Genomic DNA, 19,556 nt, shown 5'->3' with positions numbered 1-19,556 from the left:
AATTGTTCAGTGCCTCAGTCCATCATCTTTTTTAATAGGGTTACTACTTACTTCCTTTCTCCCGCCCTCTCCTGCCTCACTTAGGCTGCAATTCTGCCAGGGAGTGGAGCATTTCTACCCACGTGCAGGGCCTTCATCCAGTACAATGAGACCTAACAGCAGTGCCTGTAGAGTAATGCAATGCCAATTAAATAAATAAATGAAGATGATAATATGGATTTGCTGCTTGCAACCCAGCCCAAGGTCAAAGTACTAAGCTTCGCTGGAACCTCAGGATGTGCCCCATGTGGAGGTTTCTGCAGTGGTCAAAATCAGCCCCAAGCAGTAGCTAGTTTTGGGAAAGGGCTCAGCACCAGTCACAGTTTCACAGCCAGCCTTCTCTGGCTAACTGCTGAAAGCCACAAGGAAAGGCTCCTTGGAGATGTGGTGTTGGACTAAGTGTCTTCCCACCACGCCTTTTTGTCTGAACTTGGTTGCTGGCTCTTGAATGCCACCGTGGTTTTCCTCCTTACCTACTGCTAAATCATACACATGAATGCCAGTGTCACAATTGCAGCGTGGCTGGTGGCTTTTTGAGCTGGCTTGCATTCCTGTAGGGGCCACGTTACAAAAAAAGCCATGGCAAGGCACTCAACATTGTGACCCAAAATGGAGTTGCAATGAAAATTATTTCCATCACTCGAACCTGCATTCGTTTTGATTAATTCAGTGTCTCCTGCTGTATTTAGATAGCCAGGGATTAATTGTATGCATGCTGAAATACTGTCCCTTGCAATAAAATCACACTAAACTATTCCTAACTTCAGTGCCACTTGAATTCAAAGCCTAACTCGATCCTTAGGGCCTTAGGCCTTACTTAGCAGGATGTGTAAGGCATGCAGGATCAGAGCCTTGCTATTTTCTAATCAAATGGAATGGTTTTCACATCTACTTGTCTATAATGCAATACATCAGGAATAGTTTAATTTGTCTGCTAATTCTATCCAGCAAAGCTTCGGAAACACACCTGCTTCTCAGTCCATGCTGTTGTCTGTATCTTGTCTCAGAGACAGTGCTCCTGTTGGACTAAATCTAGTCCACAGTCTAGGTTGGTATCGAGCCAGGTGAGAACTGATACACAGAAGTTGCCACGTGAAGTATTTATATACGTCTATATTAATAGCTTTTATGTTCTTTAGTTTTGTGGGTCACCCCTTTATTGAACCCATAATTAACTACATCTTCAAGTGAGCTACTTTGGAGAGCTTTCTGCTGGGGCACGGCCTCAAGGAGGAGCTACAGCGGGATTATATTCACGCGTGGACATGTCTGAACGTGTTCCTGGCATCACCCACAGGCAGAGTGAAAGTTTGCAAAGAATTAGTAAATTAGACTCTATATTTTAAAGTTTGCCAGAATAGCTCGTGCACCAATGATTTATGACTAGTAGAAACAAGTACAGAAAAGAAACAGGGCTATACAACCCCTGGAGAGATTTACCGGGTATTGGAGAGGCCTGAGCGCTTTCCCCCGGCCCGGCGGGAGGGCTGCGGAGCCGCAGGGACAGGGAGCAAAGGAGCGCTGCCCTCGCCAGGCGCCGGCGGCTCCTCCAGCCCCGCCCCGGCCGCTCCCCCGTCCCGGCGCTCCCGCCCCGCTGGGGCGGCTCCTGCGCGGCTCCGCCCGCCCGTGGGCGGGTCCCGCCGAGCCGTGCGGTTTGGTTGAGCCTCCCTGCGTGTGTCTATAACTTTGTGTTGCTGGCGGTGGTTGTTAGGAGGAGGGATGTGGAGGTCGGCGGCGAGCAGGGTGACAGGCTGCTGGGGCTGGGCGCGGGCGGATCGCTCGCCTCTCGCCGGCTGCGAGCAGGGGGAGCGGGCGCGCTGCCGTTTTCCCTTCCTTCGCCTTTAAAGGGAAGGCTCTCCGGAGCTGAAGGCGCAGGAGCAGCAGGAACCATGCAGCAGCGCTGCTCCTTCCTCCCGTGAATTCGGATCTCGACCGCTGCCGGTGGCGGAGGAGGCTGTGGATCCTGCACCCCCCGCGCCTCCCGCCCCTCCCGGTGTGGCTCTCCCGCCTCGTCTGCCTGCGCTTTTCAAATGACTTAAGTGAAGGGGGGAAAACTGTCAAGATGGCAGCAGCAGGAGCAAGGAGGTTATGAATGTGGTGTTGATGCTGGAACAAAACCTATTCTCTTTGGCAGCCCTAGGGAGGGCTTAGAGCTACCGGACCTGTTGGAAGACTGGCGATTTGATTTGCTCCGTTGTGGTTGCTTTTTCCCTGCAAGAAGGAGGATTTATTACTATTTTTTTTTAAGCGACCGGCCCCCCGGGGTGGCCTTCTCCTGCCCCCTGCTCCGTCGGCTGTGAGATTTCGGGGGTTTGGGTGCGTGTGGCTGGGGGCACCGCACAGTGACAGGTTTACGCTAGTGTGCAGCTGGATGCGTGCTGAGACTTCGGGTCCTTTTAGGGCGTTTCGAAGAAGGAAAAAGTCTTCGGCGTAACCCTAAGGACCCCTCTCCCTGCCCTCCTGCCGAGGGAGGGCGCACAGGACCACCCCCAAAAGGCAAGAAATCCGCGGGAGCGCCGAGGAGCGAGGCGGGGGCGCGGGGGCTCCTCTCCCGGCCGAGCACAGCGCGGTTCCCGCCGGAGCGACTCTGCATCCGCATGGAGTGAAACATAAACAAACGCGCACACGCACCGCGGAGCGGAGGGCACCCCCGGCACCGCCCGGCCCGCGCTGCCGCCCTGCGCGGCCGCTCCGGCTCCTAATCTCTTTTTTTTTTTTCCCTCCCTCCCTCCCCTTGTCCCCCGCCTCCCGGCTCGGCGTGCGCATCGCCCGCGGGGAGCGGGCCCGGGGCGCAGCGGAGCGGCGGGCAGCCCTAGCGGAGCGCGGCATGCCGGCCCGGCGGCCCCCCGCCTGCTAGGGCTCCCGGCGGCTCCCGAGGAGGAGCGGGCTCCGCGCCCGCCCCGTCGCAGCGCCCCGCAGCCGCCCGCGGGGGAGGCCAAGATGGCAGAGGCGTCGCCCCCCGCCCCGCTCTCGCCGCTGGACGTGGAGCTGGACCCCGAGTTCGAGCCGCAGAGCCGCCCCCGCTCCTGCACCTGGCCCCTGCAGAGGCCCGAGCTGCAGGCCAGCCCGGCCAAGCCCGCCGGCGAGCCCGCCGCCGACGCCGCCTCCATGATCCCCGAGGAGGAGGACGACGAGGAGGAGGGGGCCGGCTCGGCCATGACCGTGGGCAGCGCGGCCCCCGCGGGCGGAGAGGCGGCGGCGGCCCCCGCGGCCGTGCCCGAGGAGGCGGCGCGGCTGCCGGCCCCGCTGCCCGGCGGCGGCCCGGAGGGGCCCGGCCTCTCCCCGGGGGCAGCGGCGGCCGGCGGCGGGGGGCCGAGCGGGGGCCCGGCGGCGGCGCCCAGGAAGTGCTCGTCGCGGCGCAACGCCTGGGGCAACCTCTCCTACGCCGACCTCATCACCCGCGCCATCGAGAGCTCCCCGGAGAAGCGCCTCACGCTCTCCCAGATCTACGACTGGATGGTCCGCTGCGTGCCCTACTTCAAGGACAAGGGCGACAGCAACAGCTCGGCCGGGTGGAAGGTGAGCGGGGTGCCGGGGCCGCCCCGACGGGCGGGCTGCCCGTCAGCAGGATGCGGTGGCGGAGCGGGGCCCGACAGCAGCCCTCCCTCCCCTCCGGGGCTGGGGCCGGCCGTGCCGGTGGTGGTCGCCCTGTCGGCTTCGCTTTTTATAAGGGAGGGATTAAGGAAAGTTTTGTCTCTTTCCTGTTGCTGTGTAGAAGCGGTGAGGGCTATTGGCTCTGGGGGCAGAGTACACGCTGGAGCGGAGCTGGCTCCTGTGATAGGCACATAGGCAGGGAAAGAGACAGCAAGAAAACTATTTATAAGATGTGTGCGGTTTGTTGTGGTTTTTTTGGTTGTCTTTTTTTTTATAGTTAGGGTAGCACCAGCGGTAACTGACGATGGAAATGGGCAGAATTGCTTTTATGCGTGGTCAGTCTGAGTCTCAAAGCTCAAACACAGAGCGACTTTATTATTTTTGTCAAGAAGACCCTCATTTTTTTGCCCACGTGTTCCTCAAAGGCAGTAGAGGAAATTCCAGTTTTGACATTCCTTCATGAAGTTAATCAAAGCTGGAGTTGCTGGCTGTCCAGCCGCGGGAAGGAAAGCTGGGTGTGTGATTCCTGCGGTGGCAGTGTGTGAGAGCACCGTCTGCTGAGAGCCCAGCGCTTTCTGCCCGGCACTGCGACAGCCAGCAGCCCAGAGTACTGCCGCTCTAATAAACGAGGGGGAAAAAAATCTGATTCTGTGGCTTGTTTACTCAGCGCCTGCACAAGCACGTTGCGGGCAGGCAGGGCTTTACCCTCAATAAATAGTCCTATAAGGCCTACAAGGGGCCAGAACTGCACCTAAAGCACATCTGAAGTGATTTCCAGAACTGTTTTTTTCTTCTCGCCTTCCCGTTCATCTGTCAGCGTCTACTGGACGCCGAGATGTCAGGTAGTTGCAGCTGTACAGAAATGCAGGTGCTGCTCTATGCCGACACTGTTTGCAGAAGGAAATCCCAGCCAGGCTCAGGTGCTGCTGGGGGCCGATACCGGCGGCGTCTGACCGGAGTTTTTCAATGGATGGCTGAAGGTGAATTTGCCAGCCAGTTCAGTGCTTTTACAGAGAGAAATTAAATTTTCTCTTTGAATCCATCTAGGTTTGGATCAGGTGATAACTTTCAGTATAGGAGTTGGTCAGAAATGCTGTATAGATGAAACGTTTCTGGCAGTTTCTGTACCAGCAGCCCTGTCTTGTATTTTGGTGCCTGAGTAGGACTTGCTGCTCGGAATTGAAACACAGCTGTATGATTTTTACCTTCCAAATGAAGCACAGTAGAGGAAGTATTTAGTTGACAGACTGTCTCAGGCTGGGGAAAATACAAACACAAAGTTTATCACTGGTGTAGCTAGTTGAAGACAAGGCTTTTAAGACCACACGTCCTTTTTACAGCTTTTGTGTCTGTATTAGGTGTTGAATTTTGATCTGACTTTACAAGTGTGACGCAGAGTGTGATAAAGGGTTACATCTTCCAATGACAGCCTGTGCCTTCATAAGTTGTTTGGTATAACACAGAAGCAGTGGCTTTAGATGTCAGCTGCTGTGACAAATCCAGCATTTTTATCTGGTCCTTTGAAATTTCAGTAAATTCTCAATATCTGATTCAAGGGAAGACTTACCTAACAATGGGGCTTACACCGTTTTGGATGAATTTGGTGGAAAAACTCCTTTTCACTCTAGCAGAAGTAGAATCTGGGCCATAACATGAAGTGCTTACATTGATTAGTATCCTTAATACTGTCACAATTTTTCTGACAATTTATACTGTTAATTTGGTATTGATTCCTTTGCTGAGCAGCATTAACTGGAACTTGGAGCTAATTAAAATGTTAAAAACTTGGATCCTTTGAGATTCTTCTGGTATAATTTAGTTCAGAAGTTTCTCATAAGCCTTTTGGATGACCTTTCTCATGAGATGCAGGCACACTGGTAGCAGCAAATTCTGCCTCTAATGATTGTCAACTGCCTCTGAAGTTAAGGTGAGGCATTCGGTCGTGGTAACAGTGGTGCAGTTGTGCGTGGGTGTAGGGACATACTGGAAAGGGAAAGGGTAGGCCAGGAGCTAATAATATGCCAGGCACCTAAAATTGGAAAATGTAATTCCTTAGCAAGGCTAGGATTTCTTTTTCAAGTGCGTATACGTTCAGAAGAGGACTACTTCTATTTCTTGACTAGAGAGTAGCTTAGTTTTTGCACAGCAACACTCTCATATGAGGACTCCACCTTAATCTCCTGATGTTAAAACACATTATATGCTGTTATCATCTTTGTTTCCTTCACAGATAATGAATACAACTCTTCAGGACCTTATGTCAGCTTTTCACATTAGACTTCTTCAGATTGCTAGTTACACTGAGACTTTAAATGAACAGAAGATAATTCTGTGTTAGAAGACTTTTATCTTAACTTAGAATATTTTTACCCAGCTAAATTCATTGTCGAAGACAGCAAGACCATTTAACAATATTCTGCTTCACCACTGAGTGGGAAAATTGTTATTTTTAAAAAATGGAAGAAGAGAATTTGGTCTTACTACCTTTTGTATTATTATATATAAAATATTAATACTGTTTCCAGTGAGATGTGCCGAATACCATAATCCGTAAACATAGCCAGGATTATTCTTCTCAAACAATTATTTTAAGAGCTATAAATTAAAGTTACAACTATCACTCTTTTTTTTTCTTTCCCCTGCCTAGGGCATTAAAGCAGAAGTGAATATTTCAGACGTGGTTAGGAAGGCATTTATTATGTTTCCGGTAATTCGGGTAAGGTTTGCCCAATACACCCCCCCAACAATCTCCTTTGCTTCCCCCTCGCCCTGGCCTTGGCGGGGCGTTGACTGACCTAATAGTGCCTGAAGCTAACTAGGGCAGTAGTGTACGCTGCAGTGCTGCAGAGGTGCCACGCTCTGGACACTCCTGTGTGCCACGAGCAGTCCCGGCTGGTGCATTCCTGTACACTTCCAAACCACTGCAGAGGGTTTCCATGTGTGCTCCAATATCTCCTTCTGTTTTAAATACTTAGGGAAGGGCGGTAGTTACGGTATTTATTTTCATTGTCACTGCAGGGGAGGAGAGATCCCAGGGTGAGCTGGTTTCACCCTTGTGAAATGCACTGTGCCAGGCGACTGTTCCAGGTACTTCCACAGAGCTCCTCAATGACTAGATCTTTCCTCCTTCAGGTATCTGCTACCCAGTCGAAGTCCTGCAGTCACAAAACTAGTCTGCTGACTTAAAAACCGAGTGTTACCTCGCAAGTATTTAGGGTGAAGCACTCACTTCCCTCAATAATCTTGAAATAGGAGACTGAAAAAGCTTTTTTTCATGTGCGTAGTAGAGGTGCCCAGTCTCACTACAGCTTAAGTAATTTCATGCCTCTTCCCACAATGTTATTTTGTAATTTCTTGCAGCACTATCTTGTGAAACAGTCTTTTCTACATGGAGAGTACACTAGGGGGACTATTTTCCTCTTTGTTAAGCCGTATGGCAAGACCGTGAATCTTGTCCTTTATACAGAGATACCAGCAATTCCCAAATTTAAATGTAGCTGATTTGCTTTGATTTGTTTTTCGTATCAGAAGCCTATTCTGTTTTACATCTGTTGTATTCATCTTCCCCATAAAAGATAAACAGTAGCTGCTGGGGTATTTACTTTGAAGCGGAGTTTTTTGTAAACTTTGTATGTGGACATTCCATCATTTCTGACCACGTTTTATTGGCCACTATGTACCAAAGAGCGGCAGTCCCTTCAGTGTAGCAAATGCACGAGTCTCTTCTCTAATTACTGAGACTTGAAAAGGCTTGAGAAATTTGCCAGTGATGTAGACAGATGTCTAAATCTGTTAGCCAGATGCTGATACACAAGATGTGTCTTTTTATCATCTTCTTGCAAAGATGTGAGAAGGAAGTAACACCACTCTCTTTCTTCTTATTTCTCCCTCCCTGGACTGACACACAATGTCTTTATCAGGAGTGGCGGTGTAAAATGGGAGTTTGCATCAGTTTCTTTTTTTCCTCTGCTTTTAAACTTTTTTTTTCTTTTTATTTCTTTAAAGGTTCTGTTTCCCAATTAAGACTTTTTTCCCAGATTGTGTTATTTTATTTAAAATACATTTTTGTGTTGCCTTATTCATCAGTACAGAAGGGTTTGAGTTACAAGCTCTAGCCTGATTATTTTAAGTTTTGACCTACCAAAGAGAGCATGGATTTAAGCACGTGAATGGATCCTTGGGACTTCACTGGGATTACTCGTGTGCTTAAACTTGCTGCTTAAGCATCTTACCTGATCAAAGCCTTACTATGTTGTGCTTTAACAAAATACTCAGAAACATTTGTAAGTGACTTTTGTGCTGAGAAGCGTAAAGAGATGTGTGGTTCCAGCGGTTGAAACCACCAGATAACAAATGTCTTGCATCAAAGAGAAGTATACTTCAGTAGCACAGTAACAAATGACTTTTTAAACTTTCCAGGAGAAACCATATGTAGATATTAACGTACATTGTTATTTCATGTCTGAAATGTACATCAAAGATCTCACTTTTCCCCAGCTCATGCAGGGCAGGTGATAGCTATTGGAGGAGTGAGAGAAAGACCAAGTAAGTAGCTCTCCCAGAATCACTGATACTGTTTCATTCACAGTGACAGTGAGGAGTCTGCTGAAGGACTTGTTAAATGCAGACACAAACACATCACCTCGGTGAATGCCTTCAGCTGCAAAGAATCACAGGCTCTGATGAACTCAACTTTTTATGTGAATGGGAAACTTCCAGTCAATGATGATGTAGTATTGGTGGATAGTATCTCCGCCAGGTAGATCTGCATGACAAATGCTGGAATCAATGTCCCTCCATTCTTCAGAGACAGAGGGTTACCTAAAACAGTCATGCAGCAATTGACATTGTCTGTAATAGGTTTATTAGTGTCAATATTTGTACGTATTTAAAATTTGAGCATATTTAAAATAGGAAGCTTGAGAGTAAGGGGTTGGCTTCTACTCTCACCTGTGTGTTTGAAAGTACTCAGTTAAGGCTAATAAAAATTAAATCACCTTAGTGGCAGCTATATCCTTTGTATTGTACTGGCTTGAACAAATACTGTGAGGCTGGGGAGGAGAAATGTCCTGGCACGGCTGCCCTGGGACATCCTGCCTCTGCTTGGTGTTGTCCTGGTGAAGCAAGCGGTGTCTTACTCTCGAGGCCATTTTGTATTCGGGTCATTTTGGTGGTGCTACACTACTTTGCTGTAATCCTGGGAGATTAGGGGAGGCTGGGCACGTGCTGGTGCATTTAGAAAGGAGAGTGATTAGGGTTGGCTGTGTGGTTTTGTGAAAGCTCTTTGTGCTGATGTGGACAAAGTAGCAGCCCTGAGTAGAAGGTGGGCAGCTCTGGGGCAGCCCCCCTGCACCCTCCCGCAGTGGCTGGGTGGGTTTCAGCCAGCTTGCCTGGGGGGGACAGGGTGAACAAGCATGAAACCACCCCAGAAAAGTACGGTGGGTGTGCTGGCTTCAAAGGGAGGCCGAAGGGATTGCCTTGGAGATACGGGAAAACAGGATAACCAGCCAAAGCATTTCTCTAGGTGGCAGCCTCCTAAAGGTGCCCTGCTAGATTTTGGCAGCCAGCTATTTTGCGTGGAAGTATGGAAAATCTTTTGTGAGGATTGTTCCTTATTTGCAATGCAATTAAAGTGGATCTTGGTGTAGTGGCAGCTTGCCAAAGGAGAAACTGAAAGTGTTTCCTAATGCAAGTTGCTGCTTAGACTAAAGTCTCTGCATGTTCTTGTTTCTCTCCCACTTTCTTAAAAACCCTTACTACTATGTCTGTCACAGAAAATGTGCCCAAGGGCAGCATTACAAAATGTCAATATTAGTTTGTTTTAAAGGCAAGAGGCCCTGCACATTTGGAGGTACTCAGTCTGGAGAAGGGCAAGCTCTGAGCATCCTCCTGCTGCTGATACGTTCTCCTTGCCATGGAAAACTGCGATTCTCACGTTGGCTCTGGAAAGGGACACAGCTTGGCCAGGTCCTGGAACAGGAGGTGCGCCCAGGTTCTGCACATAGTGGCGATCCCAGTGAAGGCCTGGCTGATAACACAGTGCTCAGGCAGCTGCCGGGGTTTTTTTGATGTGGCTTTTCCTGGGACTGACAATATGTGTGTAGCGCAGCGGTTCAGGAGCAAAATGAAGTGTTCAAGTAATGTGCATAGTCATGCAGTTTTCTGTACTGCTGGCTCAGCACACCATGAGTTAAGTGAAGATTATGCTTAACCTTCTATTTGCTCAGGTTTTTTGTGCTTCTACAAACTTAGACTGTTCTGTTACAATTTCCTGAGCATTGCCACACACCAAGCTTGGAAAATGAGGTGCATTTAGCCAATTTATGGCCTGACATATGTTAATTAACATTAATTACCTGCTTGAATAGTCCATTTAACACTTATTATTAAAAACTGGCTTGTCTACAGAAGGGGGTTTTCCTTCAGAGTGAGATGTTTTGTTCTAACTTGCTTCAGACAAGGTCAAGTTGGGGTATACCATGCTTCTCTTCATGGCTGTACCCGTTTCCTGATGTTACAGCTGTGTGTGCGGGATACAGTTGTACCACTGATAGGTACCAACTCCTTACCCATGTGTATTTCACATTTATTTGACAGCTTAGCTTCCCAAACAAACTAGCATGTTTCCAAGCATTTCCTGCTAGTGGTACAGCTCTTGCTTGTGTGCTTGAGGCAGCAGAGGAAGAGCCGTGCTTCTCAGCCTGCCAGGATCTGCAGTCCTGCGGTGATGTGACCCCAGCCCCTTTGGGGTGAAGTAGTAAGAAAAGTTCAGGCATGAAAGACTGGAGAGGGGCTGTAGGAGTGGCTGGGGCAGACTGTGGTGTCCTGCAGGGATCTTCAGCTCTATGTGGATGAGGATGATAGACCTTCGGGCTCCTGCAGCCATTGAGAGCAGGCCATGCTGGAGCAAATGGAGCATGATCTCCAACAGCAGGAGTCTTGCTGTATTCATCGAGTACATTATCTAAGTTATATCCTGGGTAGTGTGTCAGGTAAGGGTTGTCACAGATCATTGGTGTAAAACCTGCGAGGGGAATAAGAACCAGAGAGGACTTGTTCAATTTCCAAATACCAATATTTAAAAAAAAGTAAATAAATCTGTGCCTCAGTTCCCCATACCCCAGTTTCTCATTCCTGTCTTGGGAGACTCCAGGGAGATTATATTCTACTTCACCTTCTCCATCCTTCCCTCTTGTAACACCAGCTGAAGAGTTGCATGGTGCACTTCCATGAGGAGTGGAGGGCTGGCTCATAGCTGTGCAGGGCATGTTATGCAGTTTTGGCTGTGGATACAGCGTGGAGACGATTAGGCTACAAGACTGATGGAAAGCAATGCCAGCACTGTGTGACGAGTTGGGAAAAAGTGAGTGCTGGCATCAGTGCTCTGCCTCGTCCCTGGTGTGAAATAGAAAAGGAGATGCCTTCCAGTAGGGCTAGAGAAGAAGAGCATTGCTTTTTGCCAGAGTAGTTTCTCCTGGTGCTGTGCTTGGTTGTGAGGTCCAGGAGGAGCCCCTCTTGCCCTGCAAAGCCAGAGTCCTTTCTTTGGGCCACCCACCTTGCATGTTTGCTCAAGAATTGATATGCTTATGATGCTTCTTTGCAGGGAATTTGAGGCAGATTGGGAGTTAGCAGCATTGATGTGTTGTTAATAATTCTGTGTCTTACCTGGACTTTGCTTACTGGGGCAATTTTCTTTATCTGTATGCTGGTACCTATTAAAAATAAAGGTTATTTAAATACTTTTTCAAATACCTTCTTAAGATTTCACAGACAGAGAAGTGCCCTTCTGTGGATTTGTACTAGTAATGCTTTCTGAAAATTAGCTCTTATAACAGACTTGTGCTAACAAATTGAGTGTATTGCTTGCTCTAGCACAACATGCTACATACTTTAGAGCTGAATTATGGAATGTTAGGTTCTCACATGAACGTGTTTATTTGGCAAGGTATTATTTTGCTTTTCTTTATTATTTTTCCCCTGATGGTGAAGTTTCTACTTGCTGCATGTAAAGAGAGGTGTGAGGATGGTGCATGCTGGTACAGAAGGGTAGAGGCAGCCCATGGACCATTGTTGGAGGAACTGGTGGTGGAAGGACCACTTGAAGCAAGAACAACGCCGTGTGGCACCGACAGCTTGTTGTCAGGGCCTTTGCAGTGTGTGCCTCCAGTTTTGGGGGTCAGGAGGCTGCGGGCACAGGGCTGTGCCTGTGCAGCCTGGGGCTGCTGTACAGCCGAGTGCTGCCCCTGGTCGGGTGCATTTCCCTGGGGTGAGTCACTGGATCACGCCACTGCTGCGTCCCTTCACCCGCTGCCCGTGCCGAGGTGAAGGGTGGGTCTGTGCTGACGTCTCCATGCCAAAACCTAGTTGAGAGCTCTGGAATGAGGGCAGGAGGCAGGAGTGCTGCCAGAGGAGCCATTTTTCTTCTTTGGCACCTATCTCTCAGGCTGTCTTCACACTCTGTTGTGCTGTTTGCCTGTCTGGGGGCTCCTAGTAACCCAGCCCTCCGCCTCGCAGGGTCTCCAGGCCAACCTGCCTCCCCATCTCTGGCCTTCAGAGGTCTTTGTCTCTCTCTAGGGAGCAGCGGAGGCCATGGCACTCCCGGGATTGTGATCGGTGGGTGGGACTCGTCCCAGGAAAGAGTTTTCAGTAGGTTTGCTGGCTCCTGAGTCACGCCAGCAGTAAGGGCAGGTCTGGGCTGCTTGCCAGGACTTGAACAGGGAGGTAACATCTGCTTATCCCAACCCTAGAGGAGTGGGAGACAACAGATAAGTCGGAAGACTGATGAGGACAGATGGCGGTCTGCTGTGGGAGGACAGATAGAGGAACACCCAAAAACATCAGGATGTGTCTGCTGGGGCTTCACTCTGCATCCTGGCTGCTGCCACTGCCCGGTTTGAAGTAGGAATGAAAAAGGGTTTGCATGGATGTAGGTTTATGACAGAGCAACTTTCATGGGTAGATGAAGTAAAGAAGGCAGGTCTGACTCTCATCCCTGCTAAAGGCCATGTTAAGGCAGGAGCACACATTTGCAGTAGTGCTAGACAGACCCAAGCCAGCAGTGCCAAAAATCCTGATTGCAGCTGAGCCTATGCCCCATATCAGGACTGAGTATGACCAGGGAGCATTAGTAACAGTGTCATACTTAAATAAAGCTTTGTTTTAAAATGTATCAGTTACCTAGTTATATCTAATACAAGCTGCACTCTTAGTCTAGACAGTCAGCAGCTCTGACTCTGAGGACAATTTGCCCATATAACTTAGTGTTTTCTCATGCTGTATCACATTGGTTTCTATGCTTTTTCCAAAATACAATGCAGAAGAATAAATGTATTATTCTAAAGAAATAATTTTAGGACATGGGCCAAATTCCAGGGCCATATTTGTTTTATCTAGAATGTGGACTGAATTGTCTCGATATGTACTCGCATAGCAGTGCTTTTAAATCCTGCTGTATCTGGGTTTTTTTCTCTCCACACTATCTCTTCAAGCACCTATTGCAGCTCTCCAAAGACACATTGTGACCAAGTTTAACCCCACTTTCTTACTTGAAATTTGCAGCGTAAACATACCTTTAAGTGTGAGACTTAATCCAGATCAAAAGTTCCCGACTTTGTGTGAACCCCAATCTTGTGTAAATATATTTGCTAATACTTCATGGAGGATTTATCAGTTTCACATATTAAGTTCTAGATATGCTTTAGTACATAAAATTTGGCATCTGACAAGTGAGAACAGTGCTCAAGAAAGAACGTCTTGTTGTGAGTGTTCCACAGGCTCCCACATTATCACCTTTTTTGCTGATTGGTTTTGTGCAGAGAGAGCAGTGATGTGGTTTCCTGAAAGCCTATAACTTACTGTTTGTTCTGCACAACTGCTCTAGACCTTGACTAATCTTCAGAGAATTTTTTTTTCCAGGAATTTGTACAAGAAGGTGACACCAGTTCAAGTCATGTCCTGAGATGCTTGTAAGCTGAGACATGTAGAGCTACTGTCCCTGTTTTTGTGCAACACGATCTGTTGTGCCTAAGAATTTCACTGTATGGGGGAACTCAAAACCGTTTGTGTGAGATGTCAGGTTTCAGAGTGAATGGGGCTGCTTTAAGTATGCATCAAGACCTACAATGGGAGGCTACTGACTTTTCTATGCCTTTGTAGGACAAGAACTTTGGCACTGAAAATGATGTTGCCACTGAGGAGCTCTGAAAACTCTGAAGCATTTTTTGAATTTGTAGCCTCAGCCGCAAATATGTGTCCCAGATAAGTGGACTACATCTAAAATCTTCGATTTGCAAATGGAAGTCATGTCAGAGATCGGCATGAATTGGGCCAGAGGTTTCCAGCCTAGTTGGTGCAGCAGCCAAAAGCTCCGACCTAGTATCATGTTCATCATGATGTTGACAGTGTGATTTTCACTTCCCGTGGCATGTTGAGATTTATTTCTTGCCCTGGTGCTCTTGTATCCTGATTCATGCACAGCAAAAATATTTCTGATTAAAATGTGCTAGAAGGTTTTCATGCTTGGGGTAGGAAAGAAATCTCTTATGAGAAACTGTTCTATATAAAGCTGTGGGGAAGGGACCTGTGTGCTTAGAAAGGTGTTTGAAAATCAGTAGTGAGGCCATTTTCCAAACAAAAAGAAGGGAAGTGTGTAGTCCATAAAGTAGTGGCATACGGGACTGGGAGGAGGAAGGATTCCGTGAGCTGGCAGTAGGGTGTAAATCAACATGATGTATGTTCATAGACATCTGATGTCTACTGGGCCTAGTGGGGTAGCTCAAAGCAGGTGGAAGAAGCATACTGTTTACCTAATTAGAAACATAAATAAAATCTTTCCAACATTCTTCTAAATTAAAATGCATCTGAAGCATATGTCAGACTTCTCACATCCAGGAAAGATCTCTTAAAACCCCGCCGTTTCTCATGAACGCTGTTTCTAGCCCACTTCCTTCAAGGCTCTGCCAGGTAACAAGTCTTCTTGGTTGGAAGGAAGATGGAGTGGGATGTGCATTAGCAGGTGGAGATTCTGGGATTCTTCCTGAGCGCGCCTGTATTCCTTTTTAATCAGAGGGAAAAGGCCTATTGTTTGAGATGATAGACCAGGGAATTGGAATAACAAAAGAAAATTATCATCGTCGAAATCATTGAAGACAGGATTTTACCTCTGTATTTATTGAGGAGTCAGTGGTGGTGGGAGGCAGGGCCTGGGCTGCAGTACAGAGCAGCTTCATATCTCCAGTGTATTTTAGACACCAAGGAGACAAAGATGATGCTAATTGCAAGAGAAACTACTTAACTGCTTTGTATTATGTGTGAAATGAAGGGGGAATAACGCTGATTGAATGACCTATTTTGACTTTGTCAGTATAATATGTTTAATGTTTTAGTCTTTTTCTGGAGAGTGAATTATAATTTTATCAAATCCTGCTGGAAATTAATATGTTGCTGGGCAAAGTTATTTTATCCTCGCAGTTTTTGACTGCAAAGTTACATCTTGCCACTTGACTCGGTTGCAGTTTTCTCTTTCAGCTGGAAAGGGCTTTGGCCACACAACTCAGCAACAGTAGTACTTTTTGTTTTATACAGAATAGGGACCTGTCAGGAGAAATATAAAATAGGGCACTGAAGTAGTCTAATTCAGAAGGAGAAAGGGCATAAATCTCCACCTCTCTCAGATGACAGAAGGCCAAAGTACAGCAGAAATGTTTCCCTGCTTGTAAAATGCCAGATGCCAAATGTAAAATACCAGAGAGGTTGTGGTGTTAAAGGCACAGCTGTATCTAGCCTCCTTACAAGTTCTTCAGCTTCTTTTCCCTATGGAAGGGAGTTCTTAGACAAATAAGCAGCTCTGTTAGAGTCTTCTCTGCTTATTGTGCTGTTAAAGAAATTGTTTGCTGTTTTGGACCAGTGTCAGTCAGAATAATACTGAATAAGTCCCAGATGAATGTGGGTGGTGAAAGGAGAAAAATAATTTCAAATAAAGAGGGCATTATCAGCTGAGCAGCCACTGTTGATCCTATGGTGCTGAAAAATGAAAGCAGGAAAAAGGCACCTTTTTTTTTTTTTTTCTTTTTGTTTTTTTGGGTTTTTTTTTTAGAATGGAAATTTTTGCTGAAAAATCAGTTCTGACCAGAGTTTGGCATTCTACTTAAACTTGCAGCAAGCATCCAAAACTTGAGTGGATCTTCAGATTCCTTGTCCATTTTGGACAATATGACCTGTAGTGTCACTTGCAGCTGCTGGATCCAAGAGTATAAATAGTGAAAAGAACACTGATGTGGCCAGGATAAAATGTTCATTTTGGGTTTTTCCAACAGCTGTGTCAGGACTTAACCCTGGCAAAAGCTTCTCACGTGTCATTTCTATTCAGGCTTGTACTAAGCATGTGGAATGACAATGTTCTCTAATTGAAAGACAGAAAAGAGGAAAAAAGTAGTAAATTGAGGAATAGTATGTATTTGGTGTCTTCTCTGCTTGAAGGAAAAACACTGCTTGGACTGTATTATAGGGGTTGTTTGAGAAATTAAGTATGGATTTCCTTCAATTGTAGTTGAATCATGACATCTTACTAAATTTATCCAGTTTCGAGTGTCTGCTTTCTGGTTTGACATTTTTGTTGATGCCCGTTGGTTTTATTTGGTTAAAAAACAAACAGACAAACAAAAACAGCAACAAAAAAAAGCTTTTCATGGTCAGAGAAGTGGTATTTTCTTTATTTTTTTGCAAGAAACTGTATCAGGTATCAGACCACAAATTCTTCCAAGTGGTTAGAGACTTTTGGGGGTCAGCAGCTTTCTCCCTAGAAATATTGCAATGCAGTGGGTGGGTTTGAGCAATGCCAGTAATGGGTTTTCCCCATTTTCTAGGAGCTGCCAGGGAGATTCTGCATGGTTTGACCACAAACTGTAGATTGTTGGAGTATCTCTGTGGATAATTCTCACTGTTCACTGAAGGGCTAAACAGGAGGACTAAACAAGAGCATTCTCTATTTACCCAAAAATCTACACAGATTATATCATTATAAAAGTGCTTGTGAAGTACAAAATGTCAGAAATAAAGTTGCCTCTAATGCTTGAAATTAGTTCTCATGGTGGCTATGACACTGTAAGTAAGAAGCTCACAGGCTCTATCCACCGCTACTCTCCTTGTTGGGCTGGATCCTTCAAGGAGAACTCAGGGTTTCAGCTCATGCCCTGTGCCCTCTGTGTGGGCCCTGTGCCATAGCTGTTGCACTTGGCTCCGACTAAAGAAATCCGCCCTTCCCGGTGTGCTGGTTTGTGTCATTTGCCTCCTCAGTATCCTGATGAGCACTGTCCCAGCGCCAGATCTTCTTCTCCCCTCCCCAAGCTCCTTACTATGTTCTTTCATCCCAGTCTCTTCTTCTGTGATTCCCAGTCTTGCTCCATGCATCCCTCCTTTTTTTTTTCCTGTGATCTTCCACACCTCTGCCCGCCCCCACTGGTATTTGTATCTGTTCTGCTTGTCCAGCTTGTCTGTTTTTTTTGTCCAGCTCCTCATTCCACATTTCTCCCCTGCCCCAGGATTGTGTATTTCCTGTGTCTTGCTTGCCTATCCTGGGCCACTTATCCTGTTTCTAATCCCAGTTTTAGTTCAGGTTTGCAAAGTTATTAGTGCTGAGGAACAAACAGGGTTTTGTAGTAGGAAGTGTTGGACAATATAAGGTGTAGGTGGGGCTCACAGCACTACCTATAATTTAGAACACTGTTTATATTTTTGACTGATCCACCCTTAGGTAAGCAGTCCTGGTGCTGTCAGTGTGCAAATCCTTAGTCATTTGGATAATCCTGTTCCTTCTGCCAATACTGGGTGCTGAGAGGTTGCTCATTTGTGTAAGAGACTGAGGGTCCTGTCTCAGAGAGACTTGGATGTCTTCCTTCTTTGTGGCCTGACCTAGACACCAAGCATCTGAGATTCTACAATTCATAGGGCTACTGAGCTGTCCCTAAAGTATTTGATGGTATAGGTAGTAATTGCTCTTATTTCCATGGTGAGGGGCTGTTCCTTTTTCCTTCCTTATCTGTGAAAAGAGAGGAGACATTCAAGTTCATCACTGAAATAAAGAAGGCATGAAAGTGTACAGTCCATAGTCATAGCACATTCTGTGTCCTCCAGTAAGAACCCTCTGACTTGGTGGATTTAGACTTGAAAATATAATGATGTACCTGACCTTTTCTGATATTGCTTCATGGTTTCTTGTATGTTCTGCCTCTGATGCTAACTTCATGCCTGATCTTTAATGGTTCTGGTAAAATGCCTTTACATCTAGGGAAGCTGATGACAGTGTTTTTATTATCAGAATCGGATTGAGAAACTCATACTGAATTGTGGTGCTAGCTAGACCAAGTCATTTATTGGTGTGGGTAACCTTGTATTGACCTGTTAAAGAGCTTGGGCATAGAATGTGTCATCTCTGAGTCCCTTGTTCCTTCATGATAAAAGTTCAAAACTTCAATTAGGTAACAGTGTGTCCTGTCCTCTTTCAGTTGCAATAAAGTGTATGCAAACACACGTTGCAACAAATAGTGCAAAGGCAAATCTAGCACACCCTGCTTTTTCCCCTGCAAGAGAAATCTGCAGTTTGCTCTTTGCCGCTGCTCTCCGAGCCACTCTGGCAGGGTGGTTGGCTGAGGGAATTACTTGTGGTGGCTGATGCCTTTCAGGTGCAGTGCTTCAGTTTCCCAGGCTATTGATAACAGCTGTTTAGACACAGCTCTCTGGGTCACGATGTATGGGGGTTTTCTGATGGTGGTGGTGACCTTGGGGGAGAATTAGAGTGGATGTAATGTTTCCAAGAATTGGAGACGCCTGTGCCATTGAACTGGTGCATATTGCTGAATCAATTACTAGCATTGGTAGGATTTTGCTTTAGGGGAACCTCACAGCTATATCACAGTCTTGTTATTAGCAGCATATTGTTAGTTTGTTTTAATAGAGAGACAGATATTTGCAGGGAGAAGGAGCCTCAGTAGTTGGTTTCTGTGAAGTATTTTCCCTATATGCAGCACTGTTGCAGAGCATACCCCTAGCACTGCCTCTCACTTTAGTTTTTAGGAAATTTTTATTAGCTCCTGTGTGGAAATAAATTTGGTATAAGACTGTCATCCTCAGGTGAAGAATTGCAGCATGGTGCCCCTATGTCTTTCAAAGCCATTGATGACAACTAAAACTCTCAGCATGAAGATTTTCTAACTTTTTTGTAATGTGTTGCTTTGGTGACTCAGTCTGCTGTGGCACAGGCCCCTGGTGAGCTTTTGCAGAAAGCCTTCCCAATGAACCTGTGCAGCCCTTGATCTAAATCCATGTCACCAGCCTCCCCTGAACCCGTTGCTGTCAGTTTACTGTGTTTGTAATTGACTGTCAAAGTGTTGCATTTAATTCAACTGCTGGTAGAGTTTTCCTCGAAATGCCTGTGTAGCGTTAAGCCAGTTAGGAGTTACAAATGTAAATATGTTTACAGAGAAAATAGGAGTGCATGAAAGCTGGCATTGCCTGAACAGCCAAAAGCAGTGTGATTTTATGCTAGAGGGACACTGAAAATATAGGTTGCCAGAGTGTGCTTCCAGAAATAAATCCCAACCAGAAGTGCTTGCAGTCCTTTCCTTCAAATGCACTGCCCATCTGCTTTAGCTGCTGAGGCGACATGGGGGAGAAGGCTCAGGAGTCCATGGGCATCCTTGTGGAGTTTTATAGGGAAGTTTGAAATGCCAGAGAGAAGCGTCGGCTGTATCTGAAGGGCTCCTTGTTTTAGATTTTCCCAGGCGGGAGCAGTACAGCTGGCAGTAAAGTGACTCCTGACACTCGTGCTTCATAACTGAGAGTTCAGCATTTCTCACAAGCTGTCTTATTTGGGGTTGTGAGCGTGGGCACATGCACACCCCTCGCACACCCCCCGCACACCCCCCCAG

General features: G+C 46.7%; 1 protein-coding gene across 1 annotated transcript in view; it reads left to right on the top strand.

Annotated features, from left to right (window-relative positions):
- Positions 1-2,656: 2,656 nt before the first annotated feature.
- The window catches only part of FOXO3 (forkhead box O3), an 88,654-nt gene continuing 71,754 nt past the window's right edge, over positions 2,657-19,556 (top strand). Inside the window, exon 1 of the mRNA XM_083857005.1 lies at positions 2,657-3,558. Within this exon, the coding sequence (XP_083713131.1) occupies positions 2,980-3,558 (579 nt within the window). The 5' untranslated portion in view covers positions 2,657-2,979. The remainder of the gene's footprint in view (positions 3,559-19,556) is intronic.

Source organism: Zosterops lateralis (genome assembly GCF_965231275.1).
Source record: "Zosterops lateralis genome assembly, chromosome: 3".
NCBI classification, from domain to species: Eukaryota; Metazoa; Chordata; class Aves; order Passeriformes; family Zosteropidae; genus Zosterops; species Zosterops lateralis.
Note: the sequence above shows the minus strand (reverse complement) of the source record. Positions and strands in the feature narration are given on the sequence as shown.